This window comes from Halichoeres trimaculatus, unplaced genomic scaffold (genome assembly GCF_033239565.1).
Source record: "Halichoeres trimaculatus isolate MK-OKI-2021-1 unplaced genomic scaffold, fHalTri1.1 fHalTri1_scaffold_15, whole genome shotgun sequence".
NCBI classification, from domain to species: domain Eukaryota; kingdom Metazoa; phylum Chordata; class Actinopteri; order Labriformes; family Labridae; genus Halichoeres; species Halichoeres trimaculatus.
Genome location: NW_027437193.1, coordinates 1,142,354 through 1,160,996, shown reverse-complemented (window position 1 = coordinate 1,160,996; position 18,643 = coordinate 1,142,354). Strand labels below are relative to the sequence as shown.

The following is an 18,643-nucleotide window of genomic DNA, read 5'->3' as shown; positions in this document are numbered from 1 at the left end:
ATAATGTGTGGCAATATTGTGATATACAGTGATATTCCACACAGTAAACTAAAAAAAATATGTAGATGCTGTTTAAATCACCCAATACTACTCAAAATTTAATTTGTCCTTTAAATTTTGAGTAATATTGTAAAATATAATAAATAATTAAAATAAATGACAATAATAAAGATAAATAAATAATAATAAATAAATAAATAATAATAATGAAATAAATAAATAATAATAACATAAATAAATAATGATACAATAATATAAAAATAAATAAATAATGATACAATAATATAAAAATAAATAATAATAAAATTAGTAAAAAATAAATAAATAAATAATAATAACAGAAATAAATGATAATACAATAAAATAAAATAATAAATAATATAAAAAAAGTGTTTGATTGAAAACTTTTTCTGTTTTTGAAACACTGAAAATCATATGCAGTGTTAAATACAGAAACTTAACTCAAAACATAAAGTGTGTCAAGTTTCTCACTCAAACTACTGTGACCTTAAACTGATGCTGTAAAGAAATCATTGGGTGAAAGACGTGGTCAGCTGGTGAAACTGATAGAGATGTAAAAAAATATTGAAACAGCAATATATCATGATCATGATCTTTGAATGTCCTGATATTACATTTTCACTTCTGATACGATACCGATACTGCAGCATTGAGTATTGCCCGATACCGATATTAATCCGATACAATATCAGCATCAAACATGCATACTTTTATTACTTATTCCGTAGTATGTCTGTCATGTTAGAAAAGGCTTGATTAAGTGATATTATTCAAACAAAGAACAGTAGTCAGCAACAGTAGGTATGAGGAAAAACTGACCCATTTATTATCAACCAATGGGTAACAGAAACTTCTTATATCGGAGATTTTAGATGCATTCCTATACTATACTGACATTTGTTTTTTTGCTGATATGGGACCGATATCCGATACCAATATCGGACTGGGACACCTCTAACTTTTACCTCTGATTCAATTTTGATAAACTCTTTTTATCGATATTTATGTGAAAATAAAAGTTCATGTTTTAGCGGAGTCGGAAGTAATATACGACTCCTGCACCTCCTGCAGTAGATGGCGCTGAAGAGCTTTTCCAGTGTTTGTTGCCCATAGACTGTATAACAGATATAATCTCTAAGTATATTCAAAATATTTCATTCCTAATCTTGATGATGTGGGTTTTTTGATGCTGTAAATATCAGTGTTTCCTCTCTATTTTTAGGTCAGTTGATTTAAAGTCAGTGTAACTTTTTTGTGCAATATCAGATTTTTTATGAGAAACATTGTTTAAACCAATTTATGAGTCTACCTGCTGACCACGTCTCTCATCCAATAATTTCTTTGCAACGTTAGTTGAATGTCACAGTAGTTTAAGTGACAAACTTGATGTCCTTCATGACCATATCACTAGGTTTTTATAGCTGCTGACAACGTAATCTTTCCAGATTTGAGACAGACTGATATGTTTATGTTTTTTTCAGGGCCGATACAGATTGTCAGTAGCCACAGAGGCTGATAGCAGATATTTGTAGTGGATTTTCATTCAGAACCAGTTGATATTTAAGCCGACCCACGGAGTCATTTGGCTTCCTGTGTTTGACAGTCGTCTCAGCACATTCTTTATCAAACCATGGCTCTGTGTGTTTCATGTTGGATTGTTTATTTTGTCTCTGTCTGTCTGTCTGTCCAGTGTCAGTACAGGTTTCCTTCAGAGACTCTTTCTGATGTTCGCTCGGTTCGTGCTCTCTACTCTGATCTTCGTCTCTTTGTAGATTTTTACTGTGAGTTTCAGACTTTTATCAACACATTTACCAACAAATCATCCGAGAGCTCAAGTTATAACTGTTTGTCACAGTTTATCACTGATCATTGTTTATTGATTCCCAGGTTTTCCAAACAAAGAGAAGAAGAAGCTGTTGTACCTGGCGGGAACTCTTCCTGTCCAGTATGAAGGTGAGGCCTGTGTTTTGTGTCTGAGCAGCTGGAGTTGATCAGTACGTGGACTCTTCTCCTACAGAGCCATGCTGTTGTAGTCCTGCAGACTGGGGTTTGTCCTGGTCTCTCTGAAACCTGGTCGGTCTTCCTGAAACAGTCTGGGTGGCAGCATGTGTCGCTCCTGAATTATTCAGCATTAACGGAGCCTTAACAGACCAGTTAGGCCCCTGAATTACATCACTCTTACAGTAAAAATCAGGAGTTTTATTTTCAGCGGTAGTGTTTTCCACTCTGAGCAGTTTACTTAAATAAAAAATAAACGACCAATAATTGCCCGTGCAGAGGAACAGTGGCAAACGTGACAGGTCAGTGCTTAATGAGTGCACCTTAAATTTGTTTTTAACTATGAACTTTCTTCTGGGACGGCTTTGGACGAGCAGTCACCTGCTCTGGCTGCAGCTGGGAGAGACTGCTGCGTGTGAGGAGGGCTCGTCCGTCTGTGAGTGTTTTGGATAAGGAGAGGGTGCTGGAGATCAGTACACGCTTTCACAGCAGAGTCTCCAAACTCCAAATAAAATGTTAGATTTGTTGCTTGTTGCTATTCTGAAAAAAGTCACTAAAGGTCTGAAAAGTTGTTATCAAGAAGAAACCGCTCAGAAGTTCGTCATGTCTGTGATCCCTAGGCCTGTCACGATAACAAATTTTGCTAGACGATAATTTTCCAAAATATTATTGATGATAAACAATATTTTTGTTTTTATTATTTTGATTTTTTTCCATTTTTTCATTGATGTAATTATGATAAATGGGATAATATCAAAAGCAAGAAACTTTAATTTCTTAAAAGTATTTAACTGTAATTAAAAGGTCAGGATCTTTTAAATAAAATCAATTAAACAAAAATATAAATTTAACAAACAAGAAAGAGAAAAAAATACAATGAAAATGAAATGGACTCTCTTTAAGAAAAAAATACATGTCAATGAAAATAATTAATACTAATCAAAAGCAATAAAACATAGACCCTGTCTCTAAAGAAAAAACAAAACTCCAAAAAAAATAAAAACCAATAAAAACTCTAGCCTTAATAAAAGGGAGTTTATACAGTTCCTGAATTGTTTGTAACATGTACTTTTTCCCAGTTAATCCGTACTCCGTAACATTTTGAACATTTCTGGCTTTAACCGTATTGAAGGGCTGCATTTCTTTAGCAATGTATCTGTCCTTGAGCGCCACCATTTGGCGCTTTTATTTCTATTTACTTTGCCGACCAAAAGCCTCAGTAAGAGCGGATTGTCAAAGAACAAGGCTCCGCTGCACCTCCCCTTCTTCTTCTTCGTCGCCACTATTTTCAAACAAATGCCACATATCAGCTGGTTGGTGTTCATGAGCTCACACTTTGTTCATACTGATAAAAACTAAATATTCCCACACTGGGACTGTGGCAGGCGGCTTAAGAACCGTATCTTTGGTGCCATCACTCATATTAGCGTGTGTTTCCTCCTTACCCCTCAGGACGCTCGCTTCAGCTCTCTCCGTGTGTACGCGCCAGCAGCCCCGTCTTCACCCCAAAGATCACATTTTTGACAGATGCTCACTCCGCTATAAATCTGCTAAATCTGCTATAGAACCTATGCACCCCGATGTTAGGAAAGATAGACGTAGTGAGCCATCTTCTCATTCAGCCTCTTTGGTCCAAAGAGAGGAGGAAAACAAACATGCACGTGTCAGTTTATCGAGGCTGGAAAACTTACCCAGGACGTTTTTATTTATCGTTCGGTTCATTGATTTATTGATTATCGTGACAGGCCCAGTGATCCCAGATCTTTGTCTGACTGATCTTAGAAAATACTGAGACAGAGTCCTCCAAACAATCTTTTGGTTTCGTGGAGATTCAGCCTGATCCGCTTTGGTCTGATGCTCTGACTCTGAAGCTCCTGGTTTCCCTCGTCTTCCAGGAAGTGAGTATAACATCCCCGTGTGTATCTGGCTACATGAGACGCACCCTGCATCCCGCCCTCGCTGCTACGTTTGTCCCTCCGTCTCCATGGTGATCAATCCTTCCTGTCCTTGGGTGGACGCCTCGGGAGACCTCCGGCTGAGTGCCCTGAGGAACTGGACTCAGGTAAGACCAACTGAGCATGCTCAGTCAGAACTCTGATCACTTCCTCCTGGAGAGTCCCTGAGGGGGTGTCGCTGATGTCACTGCAGGTGTTGACCCTGTTATCTATGTCACTTCCTGTCAGGGCGTGTCCAATCTGTCATCGCTGGTATCAGAGATGAGGCAGGCGTTCCAGCAGACCACGCCCCTTTACGCCAGGCGTCCTGTAGCACGCCCGCCCCCTGCAGGAGGGCCCCGGTCAGCTGAGAGGTGTGTGCTCCCTGCTCCTCCCTCTGTCGGCCTCTCTGTCTCACTCAACCAATGACCTTCATCTGTTTCCCTCCTGCAGCCTTCAGCCCCCCTCCTCTTCCTCACCCCCCTCCATCCTGTCAGGTCTGAAAGGTAAACTTCCCCCACACGGCGATGGTCCAATCAGCTGTCACTTCCTGAGCTGAGTCATTTCACTTCAGGAAGTGATCAGTTTGTAGTTTATCTCCATATTTGGGTTTCCATGTGTCATAGTTTTGATTTAGCCCCGCCCCTTTTGTCACAGTCAGCCAGGTGGAGCAGAGCAGGCAGGCCAGGGGGAAAAGATCCTACACCGAGGAGCTGGAGGGGATCGACTTCAGTGCCTCTGCCTCATCCTCAAACACCTATTTTATAAGCTCCGCCCAGTCTACAGGTGAGACCTTCAGGGAGCACTGGTGACATCACATCCTGTCTGTAGCTCTGACTTGTTTCTGGACCGTGAGTCCTGTTCTTGTTTTGCCAGGCGCCCCCTCTGTGGATCCCCTCTGCAGGGTCATGGGGGCTTTGAGGTTTGATGATGAACACACCAGAGACCGGGTCGGTGACTCACCTGTTCGGGGTTCAGGAGCTGCTACAGCTGCACACAGACATTCCCCAGGTCTTGCAGATCAGGTTTTATATCCTAGTCCAGCACCTGGACTGCATGGGGACTGCCATCCTTTCCAGATCCAGGTGAGGGGTGTCAGTCAGAGTCCACAGTCTCATCTGGTCTGAGCCGGTCTCCACCAGTGCCAGCCGGTCTCACTCTCTGTTCTCCTTCAGATGGCAGCTGGTCTCCCTCCAGACCAGGCAGCCATCTTCCTGTCTCTGATGACCATGAAGGGGCGGAGCTTCAGCCCTGATGATGTCATGGAGGCAGTCCGGCTCAACAGAGATTTCACCTCAGCCCTGAAGTTCCTGACTCACTGCTGCCCCATCTGTCAGGATCAGGTGTCCTTCAGCAAGGTGAGCAGGCTCCACCCTCCTCCTCACCCCCCTCCTCCTCACCCTCCTCACCCTCACCCTCACCCTCACCCCCCTCCTCCTCCTCACCCTCCTCACCCTCCTCACCCTCACCCTCACCCTCTCCGTCTGTGTCGTCTGTAGATCGTCACCATGACCCACTGCTCCTGCTTCCTGTGTCAGACGTGTTTCAAGTCGTTTTTTTCAGCCGCCATCAAAGAGAAGAGCATCGAGCAGCTGGCGTGCCCTCAGTGCGGCAGACCTGAGGTCAAAGGTCACGGCGGGATGGAGGAGTCCATGGACTACTTTAACCTGTTGGACACACAGGTGCTGGACTTCATTTATAAGACCTCGCTGCAGCATCAAGTCCTCCTCCTGGTCCCCCCCTGACCCTGCTCCCTGGATCCTGACTCAGCTGTTTCTGTGTGATCCTGCAGATCCGTCACTTCCTGTCCCCTCAGATCCACGAACTCTTCCAGAGGAAACTCAGGGACCGGGCTCTGCAGGAGATGCCCAACTTCTGCTGGTGTGCACATGTAAGACCCCAGAGTCTGGACCAGGACCCCAGAGTCTAGACCAGGACCACAGAGGCTAAACCAGGACCACAGAGTACTGACATCTCACTCTACAGTTATGTGTGTGTGTGTGTGTGTGTGTGTGTGTGTGTGTGTGTGTGTGTGTGTGTGTGTGTGTGTGTGTGTGTGTGTGTGTGTGTGTGTGTGTGTGTGTGTGTGTGTGTGTTGCAGTGCTCCTTCGGCATGCTCCATGAGGCTGACAGGCTGAGGATGGACTGTCCGAGCTGTAAGAAGAGTACCTGCAGCCAGTGCAGATCACCTGTAAGACAGGACACACACACACACACACACACACACACACACACACACACACACACACACACAACCACACACACACACACACACACACACACACCATGAACAGCTGTGTGTCTCCTCAGTGGTCTCCTCAGCACCAGGGGTTGTCCTGTCAGCAGTTCAGGGTCTGGCAGCAGCAGAACCAGCAGGACCAGAACCCGCTCCCCTCCTCCAGCTACAACAGCATCGGTACGGACCACCAGGACCAGAACCACAGAGTCCTGACTCCAGTCTGGAGATCCTCCGGACTCATGTGAATTCAGTCTTTTTCTGTCTTCTTCATCTGTGTTCATTGTGTGTGTGTGTGTGTGTGTGTGTGTGTGTGTGTGTGTGTGTGTGTGTGTGTGTGTGTGTGTGTGTGTGTGTGTGTGTGTGTTCCCAGAGTGTCCTCGCTGTCACTGTGTGTTCAGTCTGTCTAAAGGTGGATGTCTCCACTTCACCTGCTCTCAGTGTCTTCATCAGTTCTGTGGAGGCTGCAGCCAAACCTTCTGCCCCGGATCTGTGAGTCAGATTCTACTGATGAGACTTTACCTGACTCTACTGTTTCTACTGGTCGCACTTTACCTGACTCTACTGTTTCTACTGGTCACACTTTACCTGACTCTACTGTTTCTACTGGTCACACTTTACCAGACTCTACTGTTTCTACTGGTCACACTTTACCTGACTCTACTGTTTCTACTGGTCACACTTTACCAGACTCTACTGTTTCTACTGGTCAGACTTTACCTGACTCTACTGTTTCTACTGGTCACACTTTACCTGACTCTACTGTTTCTACTGGTCACACTTTACCAGACTCTACTGTTTCTACTGGTCACACTTTACCTGACTCTACTGTTTCTACTGGTCACACTTTACCTGACTCTACTGTTTCTACTGGTCACACTTTACCTGACTCTACTGTTTCTACTGGTCACACTTTACCAGACTCTACTGTTTCTACTGGTCACACTTTACCTGACTCTACTGTTTCTACTGGTCACACTTTACCTGACTCTACTGTTTCTACTGGTCACACTTTACCTGACTCTACTGTTTCTACTGGTCACACTTTACCAGACTCTACTGTTTCTACTGGTCAGACTTTACCTGACTCTACTGTTTCTACTGGTCACACTTTACCTGACTCTACTGTTTCTACTGGTCACACTTTACCTGACTCTACTGTTTCTACTGGTCAGACTTTACCTGATTCTACTGATGAGACTCTACCTGATTCTACTGATGAGACTTTACCTTACCTTTTCCAGTCTTCATACCCACAGAACCTCTCACAGGTTACTGAAGTCAGGTGTCTACACTCATGGTTTACTTCAAACATTAACCCCTCACCTGACAGTCACACCTGTCTGACCTGTTAATGTCTGCATCCTCAGGCCTGCAGCTTCTCTGCCGACTGTGGAACCAAAGGTCTTCACGCTCATCACCCCCGAGACTGCCTGTACCACCTGAGGGACTGGAGCGTGCCCCGCCTCCACCTGCTTCTACAGGTAAGCACAGCTACCTGTGGAGGGTGAGTGAGTCTCAGAGAGTCTGTCAGAGAGCCAATCAGCTTCCTGGTAGGAGTGGACTCTCTGTGTAAACACCCTGACAGCCCACAGTCACCTGAGCACAGGTGAGTCTTGTGTGAAGCGACCTGTGATCAGTTCGTCTTCTCTGCATTAGCTGCTATCTCTGCTGCAGCCTCCAGGGCGGCAGCACTGAGCAGCTTCCTGAAGCTGCTTTTAAAAGCAAAGAAGAAGAAATGAGTCAGGATTACTCCTGTATCAGACAGGTGTGTTTCTCACCTGTCTGAGTCTGTGTGGCAGCGCTCTCTGACACAGGTGTGAGGTTAGGGTCTGTTGTTGTCATGGAAACATGTTAAAAGTGACACTCAGGTGTGCTGGCTGAACGTTGTTGTCTCTCAGTATTACAGAGTGTCTCCTGCCTGGTTGGTACCAGCCAGTGGCGGCTCACCTGATGCCGGTCAGACAGGTGAGGTGTCTCCATGCCCCACAGGAAGTGTCTGAGCCCACCCACCTGTTAAACTGACCGCTGTGCTTGTTTTCAGGTGTGTGTTGGATTATGGAGGTGAGGGATGATGGCGGCCGGGAGGAGGAGCCTTGTGGACGCCCCGCCCCCCCTGAGTTCAGAGGTTACTGCCAGTAAGACCTGACCACCTGTGTTTCTGTAAACATGCTGACCTCACTGCAGGTTTACCTGTTTGTTTACGTGTTAACCTGTTTACCTGAGCAGGTGTGTTTCTGTGCTCGTCTCCACCTGTCCGTCAGGTCTCACTATAAGGAGCGTCTAGTGGAGCTCATTAATCGCTGCCGCTGTGACCCTGCTGTTCTGTTCAGCCCAGCTGAGATGAAGGCGGAGCTTCAGCGCTGGCACGTTGCCATGCCAACGAAGAAACCAGATGAGCCTGAGCAGGTGTATGCACATCGCCTCCTAATGGTCAGTGACATCAACATCAGTGTTGCCATTTATGTTTTGTGTTTTATTGTGAAAAGCTGAACAGGAAGTGATGATGGTAGCAGCTGAGGCTTGGCCAATGACAGCACAGTGTCCTCTCATGTCTCCTCAGACTCTGGCCAATGGCGTTCCTCTGAGGCAGCGACAGCGTTCCCCTTTCAAACCCAACTCCGACCTTTGCCCTTTGACCTCTGCTATTACTTCTGAAGCCCCGCCACCTCGCCTGCTGCTCAGTGACTAATGCTGCCTATCAGCCAATCAGGTGGCAGGGCTCTGGAAGCTCATCCTATCACCCACTTTACCTGAAAGCAGGGATCAAAACTTTGACTCCGCCCCCATCAGTGATACCGCGTCAGGTGTGGTGTCACCGGGAGGAGGAGGGAGGACGTCAGAGCAGCAGAAGCTAAAAAAACTGAACTGTTACGCCATGATGACATCATCTGTCTGCTGAAGGTTTCTGATTGGCTCTTTAGCTGCTATGGAAACTCACAACAGAGCCAGCAGCCAATCAGAGCTCACCGATGTTAGCCTGTTTAAAATGAACTGGTTGCTGCTCAGACTCTAGGTACTCATGTTAGCAGCTGTTAGCAGCTGTTAGCGGCTGTTAGCAGATGTTAGCGGCTGTTAGCAGATGTTAGCAGCTGTTAGCGGCTGTTAGCAGCTGTTAGCGGCTGTTAGCAGCTGTTAGCGGCTGTTAGCGGCTGTTAGCGGCTGTTTGAAGCTGATTGAAGCTGATTTTGAGGTTGAAAGGACTTTTTTCTGCACTTTAACGCTTTGAGTGAAAGTATTTAAAACGTCTTACACTTTGTATTAACTCGTTTGGTGTTGGTTCAGCAGGTACCAGGTACAGTTTTTCTGTCATATTTTATTGATAACAACTTACAAATAACTCAATAAAAGATGTTGAAAGTTCCCATAGTGCATTGCAGCTCAGTGATGCCCATCCGGTGGAGCGTCGTCTCTCAGCGGACTGAAGACGCTGATCTCTTTGACGATCCGCTCAGCGATGATTTTGCTGTTAGCAGCAACGATTCTCCTTGACATCATGTCCATCTGGCCCCCTGCGCACAGACACACCAAGGTCACACCAAGGTCACAGACACACCAAGGTCACAGACACACCAAGGTCACAGACACACCAAGGTCACATGAAGGTCACAGACACACTAACAGACTCCACTTTGAACCATTCATCCAGCATCAGTTTCAGCCTCACCCTCCACATCCATCAGCACTCCTCCGGCCTCTGAGACGATCAGCGAGCCAGCAGCCACGTCCCAAACATGGATCCCAATCTCATAGTACGCCTCCACACAGCCAGAGGCCACCAGACACATGTTGATCGCTGCTGTTCCTGCTCCACGCACACTGGAAACACACACACACAGCATAAGTCCATCTCAGCTCATGTTACAGGATTTCCTGCAGGACTCTGATGGTCTGACTGTTACCCGTGGACTGGGATGGAGACGATGTTCCTCAGGCTGGAGAAGATGTGGTCCACGACTTCAGGGTCCCGTGATGATCCGAACTCCGTAGCGATGATGGCCTGTTTGATGTCTGACAGTGAAGAGATGTAACTGTAACACTGTTACACTACAGTCACACAGTCACACTGTTAAACTACAGTCACACTGTTAAACTACAGTCACACTGTTAAACTACAGTCACACTGTTAAACTACAGTCACGCTGTCAGAGTCACAGATGAGCAGAGTTAGTGAACATTAACCTTTCTGATCAGAGACCTGCAGAGGCTCTCCGTTACAGAATGATCCCTTCCCTCTTCGAGCTGTGAACATCTTGTCCTCCAAACAGCTGTAGACCACACCAAACTCCACCTGTAGTTATACACACAGGGTGTTTACAGGGTGATGCAGGGTCTGATGTGTTTAAAGAGACATACCTGGCTGATGTGACATGTCTACATGTTAAATGAGATATGATGTGTACAGTATCACACTGACCTGTTTGTTGACACAGAATCCAATAGAAACAGCAACAAAAGGAAATCTGTCAGAGACAAAGTCAAGATATTAACAGGGGCGTATTTAGTGGTTTGGGGGCCCAAGGCAAACCCAGTCAATGGGGCCCTCCATGTCCTTGTAACTCCTCTTCCTCAGAGCTAGACTGGCCTTCCCTGGGTCCACTGTCTCTTTCCCAGAATCAAGGCATGAGACAGAGCTAATCTTGTACATGCTAACTTAACACAACTAAATGCATTTCCTCAAGTTCTGTACTTTAGTTTGATTTAGAAAAAAGTGAATCCATCATTTAGTCCACTTTGTCCTGGATTTGAAATCTTTTATGGTCCATTGAAGCTTATTTGTCCCACAGTGGGGAATTTACAGAGTAACAGGAACAAACAAGAAAGGATGAAGTGAAAAACATTACAATAGGTAAATATTGAAAAAATAATTTAGTAAAGAAAAAATATGTAAATATCAAGCACAACATCAATCTGGAAAAAAATCTACTGAAAGAGGTGATATTTACAGTTACCATACTTTTTGGTACTATTATTTTAAAGTGAATGTATTTTTATTTGACCCCCTGTCCAGTGAGTTATGTTTCCAAAAAAGAGATTTATACAATAATGTTTATCACCAACTCCAAAAGTTTGATTTAGAGAAAATGATCCTGTTTCCTGGGCTAGATAAAGTCCTTAAAATCCTAAAAGTCTGATATGTTTATCTCAGATCTCAGAGCAACATTGGTTTTATTTCACACTTGGTTGAAAATAAGAAAAAAATGGGAAAAAAGTGTTTTTCCCACTTTCTTCCTGAATCAAATGTTCAGATGTGTTGTAACATGGAATAGCCCATTGAATAAGAAGGGAGGGGGAGGTCCCAAAACCATCATTACAGATTAAGCCTCTGATGGATTTTGAAGCATGTGAAGTAAGATTTAGAAAAAAGAAATGCTTTCAACTGAAGACAACTTCATAAATCAGTTTTTAAGAGATGCTTCTGGGGCCCCTGGGAATCTTGGGGCCCCAGGCCTGTGTTTGCCTAATTGTAGCTACGCCCCTGGTTATTAATACACAAATACACACATATTCTGTGTGGGAGTGTGTGTGTGTAGTAATGCTCCTACACTGCAGTGTTAACAGTTTCGTGTTTTTTTATTTTTACAGTGGATCTTGTTTGAAAATTGAAAATTAAAAATTGAAAAAAAGAAAATTGAAACAGACTGTTCACCTGTGTCTATTTATTTTACTGTGTTAAAAATGATGGTGATGATGTCATCAGAGGAACTCACGCGTGAACAAAGTTCGTCGTCCCATCGATTGGGTCGATGATCCAGGTGGGCTCATTGGTCAGAACGCATCGCTCTCCTGCAGCTACAGACTCCTCCCCTATGAACCTGTCTCACACACACACACACACACACACACACACACACACACACACACACACACACACACACACACACACACACACACACAACTCTTTACCTGTGAGTGTGTGTGTGTGTGTGTAAATAATGTAACACCTTACCTGTGGGAGGGAAACTTCTCCTGCACTGATTGGATGATGAGCTTCTCCACCTTCTGGTCGGTCTGTGTCACCAGATCCACAGACGAGCTCTTGGTCATCACCTTCCTGTCAACCTGCAGAGCCTCTCGTACCACCTGCCCACAGGAAACACACCTGATCACCTGAGCCACACAGTGAGGGGGTCACACCTGAGTATCTGAGGTCACCCTGACATGAAGCTGACCACCAGCCCGACTAATCAACCTAGAGTTACTGAGCATGCTCACGTTAATGAGGCGGAGGTAGAAACACCTGACCAATCACAGACATGAGCAGTGTGATGTCATCACGTGTTACAAACTAAGTAATGATAGAAGTCTGAAGCTACAGATATGACCATCAGCACAGCCCCACAGGCAGCAGGAGAGTGACTGGAGCTACATCTCTGCACCATCAGAGCGGAAACACACACACACACACACACACACACACACGCACACACCTCTCCAGCTTTCCGTGCCACACTCACAGCGTGGTCCATGGCGCTCTGCCAAAGGTCGGCCATGTTGGAGGATTGTCTCCTTAAAAGAGAAAAATCAGAGTGAGAAACTGACATCGCATAACTCTGCTCCTACAGTGTGATATATATAACAGGAAACAGGGTAATGTGGTGTATATAACAGTAAAGTGATATATACCAGTTAACAGGATAATGTAGTGTATATATCAGAAAAAATGATTGAGGTATATAACAGTAAACCAGATAATATGACGTATATAGTGAATAGGATTGACATATAAAAAGTAAACAGGAAACAAAATGTATATAACAGTAAACCAGAAAATGTAACATATATAACAGTAAACAGGGTAATGTTATGTATAAAACAGTAAAGACAAATCACATATATATCAGAAAACAGGATAACGTGATATATTCCAGTACATAGGGTAATGTGTTTTATATAACAGGAAACAGGTTAATGTGATGCATATAACCGTTAACGGTATAAAATGGTAAAGACAAATAACATATATATCAGAATACAGGTTAACTTAATATAAACCAGTAAATAGGTTAATGTGCTTTATATAACAGTAAATAGGTTAATGTAGTGTATATTAGGTAAACAGTATTATGTGATATATAAGGGAACACAGGGTAATATGATGTATATAGTACACAGTAAACGCTTTAATGTGATACATATAACTGTAAACAGGTTTGTGTGATTTATAAAACAGTTAACAAGTCAATGTAACATATATAACAATATCAAGGATAATGTGATGTATATAACAGTAAACAGTGAAATGTGATGTATAACAATAAACAGGATATTGTGATTTTTGTAACAGTAAAAAGGGTAATGTGATGTATATAACATTAAACAGGATAATATGATGTATATAAAAGTTTACAGGATAATGTGATGTATATAACAGTAGAAGTTTAATGTTATTCATATAACTGTTAACAAGATAATGTGACGTATATAACAGTAAACAGGATAATGTGATGTATAAGACAGTTAACAGGATAATATGATGCATATAACAGGTAACAGGATGTGATGTTTACAGCAATAAACAGGGTTATATGATTTATATAACAGTAAAAGGGTAAATAAGATTTGTATGATAGTAAACAGGATAATGTGATATATAAAACAGTAAACAGTGTAGTTTGATTTATATAAAAGTAAATGATGTAATGTTAAACAGGGTAATGTGATATATATAACAATTAACAGGATAATGTTTTGTATATAACAGGAAACAGGATAATGTTTACTCTTCAGACTGACTGAAATGGTTTGTTTTTAGCTCTGATAGACTGTGTCACTGTGTTTTTATGCTAGTTAAAGATGTTAGCAACACAACCGGCGCGTTCGACAGGTCTGATCTTACGTGATGACGTATGAGAGAGCCTTTAAATGACCGTGATGACCACAGAGGTAAACCCTTAAGACAGAGAGCAGATTTGTGGCCCAGCAGAGTCAAACACACACACACACACACACACACACACACACACACACACACACACACACACACACACACACACACACACACACACACACACACACACACACACACACACACACACACACAAACAGAGTCACCGCTGAAAACCACAGCACAGAGTTAAAGTCTCACCTGAGGTCAGTCTGAGGGAAACTCGGTAGTTAAGCAGCTCTGTCCACACCGCGGGGTTTCCTCTTCTCCTTCTTTTCTTCTTCTGCTGCTTCAGCCGGTACAGCTGTGTGCTGCCCCCAGTGGTCAGTGGCTGAACTACAGCAGCCTGTGGCTGGGATGGTGAGGATGTTACAGGTTATCAGAGGTCAGGCTCAGAGAGCTTCCCTGTGTGTTTATAACCTCAGTTTCTGTCGCTCCTGACCTTAATCCTGTCTCGTGTCCCTCCTTTGGTCTCGTGCCCCTCATTGGGTCTTGTGATCCTCATTAGATCTCGTGCCCCTGGTCTGGTCTTGTTAAGTCTTAACAGGGTTTGTAGACTGTATAGGAGCCCTTATGTTGATGTTTAAAGGCTGTATCACAGAGCGTCAGGAAGGACCTGAAAGGTTTACCCAGATCAAACCCTGATAGCTTCTTGGAGCTAGCTAAGCTAATATAGGGTTAGCAAAGCTAGCATAATGAATAAAAAAACCAACACGTCATTAGCTTTTCACTCTTTATTTATTTATAATTTTACTTCTTTCCAGACGTCATCAGAATGGTTTCTGCAGACTTCCTGTCAGCTGACCTACACTCCGTTGACACCTGTTGCTCCACAGATGCACCTGCAGGGGTCTTCATCATCACGGCGACACGGAAACGCCTGAACGACCTGAGCGATGCTACTGGCCACGGCCGAGGAGCTGGCAGCAATGACCTTCCTGGACATCATGTCGAACTCTGAGCCTGAGGACACACCCACTGGTTACAGAAAGAAACGCCCCCTACAGGTACCTTCAGGTAATACATGATATCACAGATACAGACCATCCGTATCCATGACAACCCCTCCAGCCTCCTGCACAATGATGGCTGATGCAGCGATGTCCCAGCAGTGCATCCCGATGTGGTAGTAGGCGTCTGCCCCGCCCGTAGCCACCTGACACATGTCGACTGCCGCTGTGCCCAACGCACGGACGCTAGTGACATGACAACGTGTAAACAATATGTATGAATACTAACAATCTGCAAACAACATGTATTAATACAGAAACAACATGTATGCGCTGGAACATGCTAACCACATGTTAAACACACACTGAGGGGCTCGAACGTAGACAGTGGAACACACACACACATGTTCCTGTGCTAAAGACACAAACACACACACGAACAAACCCCACACAGACCCTTGGTGTTTAGAGCACGCTCACCCTCGAACAGGAAGTTTGAGAAGCCTGAAGATGTTGGAGGTCATGGTGGACAGAGAGAGGTCGTCCCGCTCTGCCCCGATCTCTGTCACCACCACACACCTGCTGACATCTGATTGGACGAAACAGGACAGGTCAGATTGACAAACAGAGCTCAGGTCAGTGTGTGATGTCACAGGTTTTGGTGATGTCACGGATTTTGGTGATGTCACCTTCCTGTCCTGAGGCGTGCAGCGGTTCTCCGTTCAGGTACGCCCCCTGTCCTCTCTGAGCATGGAACAGTTTGTCCTCCACGCAGCTGTACACCACCCCAAACTCCACCTGACAACAATAACACATCATTACCAATCTCCTGACCTTTGACCCTGACTGACCCCTGAGCTTTACCTGACAGGTGGGTTTACCTGCTTATTGACGGCGAAGGCGATGGAGATGGCCACAAAAGGAAACCTTGAAGGAAAAGAACAAAAAGGTTTCAGCAGGTGAGATCTTCTGCCTGTGACATCACCATGTGGGCGGGACCTCTCACCTGTGTACAAAGTTCACGGTCCCATCGATGGGGTCGATGATCCAGGTGGGGCTGTCAGTCAGCTCCAGACGCTCACCTGCAGCTACTGACTCCTCCCCTATGAACCTGAGGGTCAGAGGTCAGAGGTCAACCTTCACTGTTTACTTCCTGTCTGCTGTTGCTGGGCAGATTTCAGAGCTGCTGTCTGAACAGATCCCAGTGGGGAAGGGTGCTTTTTTTAATCTGGCAATTAATCAGCAAATAGTAATAATAAAAACAAGACAAAAGACTTAGAACTCAGTAGAAGTCAGTAGAACTCAGTAGAACTCAGTAGAACCTGTGGTCGGGGTATTTGTTCCTGATGGCTGAGATCAGGATCTTCTCAACTTGTTGATCAGTTTCTGTCACCAGATCAGCTGGAGAACTTTTCAGCTTCACATCCTTCTGCTTCTTGAAAGCAGTCAGAACCACCTGAAGCATACACACACACACACACACACACACACACACACACACACACACACACACACACACATAAAAAAAGCTACATTACTGCTAATGTAACAAACATGGCTAACTGTTGCTTAGCATAAATAATACATTAGCATAACACAATATGTTATAATTCTAATATGGCTAACGTTAGCAAAAAAGCTAACACTGATAACGACTGAGCTAAAGTTGCATTTGTTGTGATGCTAATCACATAGTGAACATGGTGAAATAAATGAAATTGCTTTTTTGCTTTAATTCTGTCATACAACAGGCCTAACCATTCTGATATAGCTAACATTGCTAACGTGGCTAATATTGCTAACAGGCCTCATATTGCTGTCATATCTAACACAGCTTGAATGAATTTCTTTTTAAGCCCAGGAGAGTCAACAGAGAGGTCTTCATACTGTATCTGTGTGTGTGTGTGTGTGTGTGTGTGTGTGTGTGTGTGTGTGTGTGTGTGTGTGTGTGTGTGTGTGTGTGTGTGTGTGTGTGTGTGTGTGTGTGTGTGTTAAGTAAACCCCCTCTCCTTGTCATCCCCTCTGTTTGCAATCAGAGTCTGAGTTTTAGTGGTGTTCATGGTCCTGGTCTTGGTCCTGGTCTTGGTCCCGGTCTTGATCCTGGTTGTGCTCCCGGTCTTGCTAAAGCCCGTGTTCATGTTCGTTTTGTTGTAAAGGTTGTGAAAGAGTGAACTTCACCTGAACTCACCATTAAACATGTCAACGCTCTCTCTCCTGATTGGTGTGTGATATTGCACACTGTGACATCACAGTGAAGCTGTCTTCTGATTGGTGGATAGAGTTTCCTGGTCTAAAGAGCTGCTTCAGAGGGATATGAAGGCTGATCATTAAGCTAACACCTGCACGTTTCCATCAGGTAAAAATGTAAACATGAGTTTATCATGTTAATAATCCCCCACTGATTCCTGACCTCACTCCTCACACACACACACATACACACACACACACGCACACCTGGCCTCATGCATCTCTTACCTCACTGGCCTGTTTGGCCATGGAGATGGCAAAATTCAGACAGTCAGTCCACTCAGCCATGATGAAGATGATGATGAAGATGATGATGAAGATGTTGACCTGGTGAAAATGTGACCGAGTGAGACCTCCTGTCAAACAAAAAAGCAAAACTCGAATCAAACAGAGAAGGAGAGAAGAGGAGAAGAGGAAAGGAAAGGAGGAGAGAAGAGGAGGAGAGGAAAGGAAAGGAGGAGAGAAGAGGAGGAGAGGAAAGGAAAGGAGGAGAGAAGAGGAGGAGAGGGGAGGAAGAGAAATCTAATTAAGATAAGGATGACTGTCAAACGGAGGAGCAGTAGGAGTACCAAAAAAAAGGAAAAATAAGGGAACTAAAACAATGACAAGAAAAAAAGGAGAGGAGAAAAGTTAAGAAAGAAGTAAGAAAGAAAGAAGTGAAGGGAGAGAAAGAAAGAAAAACAAAAAGGAGAGTAAGAAAAAAGAGAGGAGGAAGAAGTAAAGACAGAAAAAAGAAAAATGAAAGAAAGAAAGAAAGAAAAACGTGGAGGGGGGCTGCTCAGTCCTACCTGTCCTGTCTGCAGATCTCAGTGAAGGAGAAAAAGTTTCTGATGCTTCTTAAAGTTTTTCCTTCTTTTATTTATTAAACAGCCAATCAGAGCTCAGCCCCGCCTTCTGGCCACACATACAGCCAATGGCAGGCCATCATCTCCCTCCCTCTCCTCCCTGTGCAGCTTGGCCTTCATTCTCCATCACAGGCAACACACACACACACACACACACACACACACACACACACACACACACACACACACACTGATCCTCAAACCTGATGAGGATAAACTTCCTCTGGATAATTAAAGGCGATAACTTTATGTTCAGATTATAAACGATGAGCTCATGTTTATCGTTGGCTGAGGGTAAATCTGAGATAACTGAGGGATGTCAGCCTGCTCCTGCTGCTCCTGCTGCTCCTGTTAACACAGCCTCAGCTGACTGATTCATGGTGTGTGAGACCATAAAGATGTGATCAGCACAGAGAGCTGTGGGTCTTATTCTCTGACAGTATCAAACTTCTCCTTTTGGAAACTTCACATGTTTCGGGTTTGGAAAAAAAACGTTATAATATTCATTTGGATGCTTTATGCTG

The 18,643-nt window shown here is 44.3% G+C and overlaps 3 protein-coding genes across 6 annotated transcripts in view; 1 reads left to right on the top strand and 2 right to left on the bottom strand.

The window, feature by feature from the left end:
- Nucleotides 1–8,887, top strand: part of LOC141804815 (E3 ubiquitin-protein ligase RNF31) — a 9,555-nt gene extending 668 nt beyond the window's left edge. Inside the window, exons 2-19 of one of the 3 annotated variants that reach the window (XM_074689443.1) lie at nucleotides 1,712–1,802; nucleotides 1,909–1,974; nucleotides 3,915–4,081; nucleotides 4,203–4,327; nucleotides 4,407–4,459; nucleotides 4,611–4,739; nucleotides 4,830–5,038; nucleotides 5,129–5,311; nucleotides 5,453–5,635; nucleotides 5,746–5,844; nucleotides 6,055–6,144; nucleotides 6,264–6,369; nucleotides 6,563–6,681; nucleotides 7,560–7,673; nucleotides 8,091–8,157; nucleotides 8,234–8,327; nucleotides 8,454–8,622; nucleotides 8,753–8,887. In XM_074689443.1, coding sequence (XP_074545544.1) covers nucleotides 1,712–1,802; nucleotides 1,909–1,974; nucleotides 3,915–4,081; nucleotides 4,203–4,327; nucleotides 4,407–4,459; nucleotides 4,611–4,739; nucleotides 4,830–5,038; nucleotides 5,129–5,311; nucleotides 5,453–5,635; nucleotides 5,746–5,844; nucleotides 6,055–6,144; nucleotides 6,264–6,369; nucleotides 6,563–6,681; nucleotides 7,560–7,673; nucleotides 8,091–8,157; nucleotides 8,234–8,327; nucleotides 8,454–8,622; nucleotides 8,753–8,881 — 2,193 coding nt within the window. In that variant the 3' untranslated portion in view covers nucleotides 8,882–8,887. Of the gene's footprint in view, nucleotides 1–1,711; nucleotides 1,803–1,908; nucleotides 1,975–3,914; nucleotides 4,082–4,202; nucleotides 4,328–4,406; nucleotides 4,460–4,610; nucleotides 4,740–4,829; nucleotides 5,039–5,128; nucleotides 5,312–5,452; nucleotides 5,636–5,745; nucleotides 5,845–6,054; nucleotides 6,145–6,263; nucleotides 6,370–6,562; nucleotides 6,682–7,559; nucleotides 7,674–8,090; nucleotides 8,158–8,233; nucleotides 8,328–8,453; nucleotides 8,623–8,752 lie in introns of those variants that run through there. The other 2 variants (XM_074689444.1, XR_012599658.1) reach the window with 2 other exon arrangements.
- A 675-nt stretch (nucleotides 8,888–9,562) lies between these two features.
- Nucleotides 9,563–14,398, bottom strand: LOC141804818 (inositol monophosphatase 1-like). 2 transcript variants are annotated; one of them, XM_074689447.1, is made up of 9 exons: nucleotides 14,279–14,398; nucleotides 12,621–12,699; nucleotides 12,140–12,273; nucleotides 11,901–12,005; nucleotides 10,607–10,652; nucleotides 10,372–10,480; nucleotides 10,092–10,200; nucleotides 9,857–10,008; nucleotides 9,563–9,701 (listed from the first exon to the last, which is right to left on the bottom strand). In XM_074689447.1, the coding sequence occupies exons 2-9, from the start codon at nucleotides 12,681–12,683 to the stop codon at nucleotides 9,571–9,573; spliced, it is 849 nt and encodes a 282-aa protein (XP_074545548.1). In that variant the 5' UTR covers nucleotides 12,684–12,699; nucleotides 14,279–14,398; the 3' UTR covers nucleotides 9,563–9,570. The 2 variants fall into 2 exon arrangements, with proteins under 2 accessions (XP_074545548.1, XP_074545549.1); XM_074689448.1 differs by having other exon boundaries at nucleotides 12,648–12,699.
- A 484-nt stretch (nucleotides 14,399–14,882) lies between these two features.
- LOC141804203 (inositol monophosphatase 1-like) lies at nucleotides 14,883–18,083 on the bottom strand. The gene is made up of 9 exons (XM_074688529.1): nucleotides 18,063–18,083; nucleotides 17,503–17,630; nucleotides 16,350–16,483; nucleotides 16,034–16,138; nucleotides 15,909–15,954; nucleotides 15,717–15,825; nucleotides 15,508–15,616; nucleotides 15,122–15,273; nucleotides 14,883–15,040 (listed from the first exon to the last, which is right to left on the bottom strand). Exons 2-9 carry the CDS (start codon nucleotides 17,560–17,562, stop codon nucleotides 14,883–14,885), a joined length of 873 nt encoding a protein of 290 aa, XP_074544630.1. The 5' UTR covers nucleotides 17,563–17,630; nucleotides 18,063–18,083.
- Nucleotides 18,084–18,643: the final 560 nt, after the last annotated feature.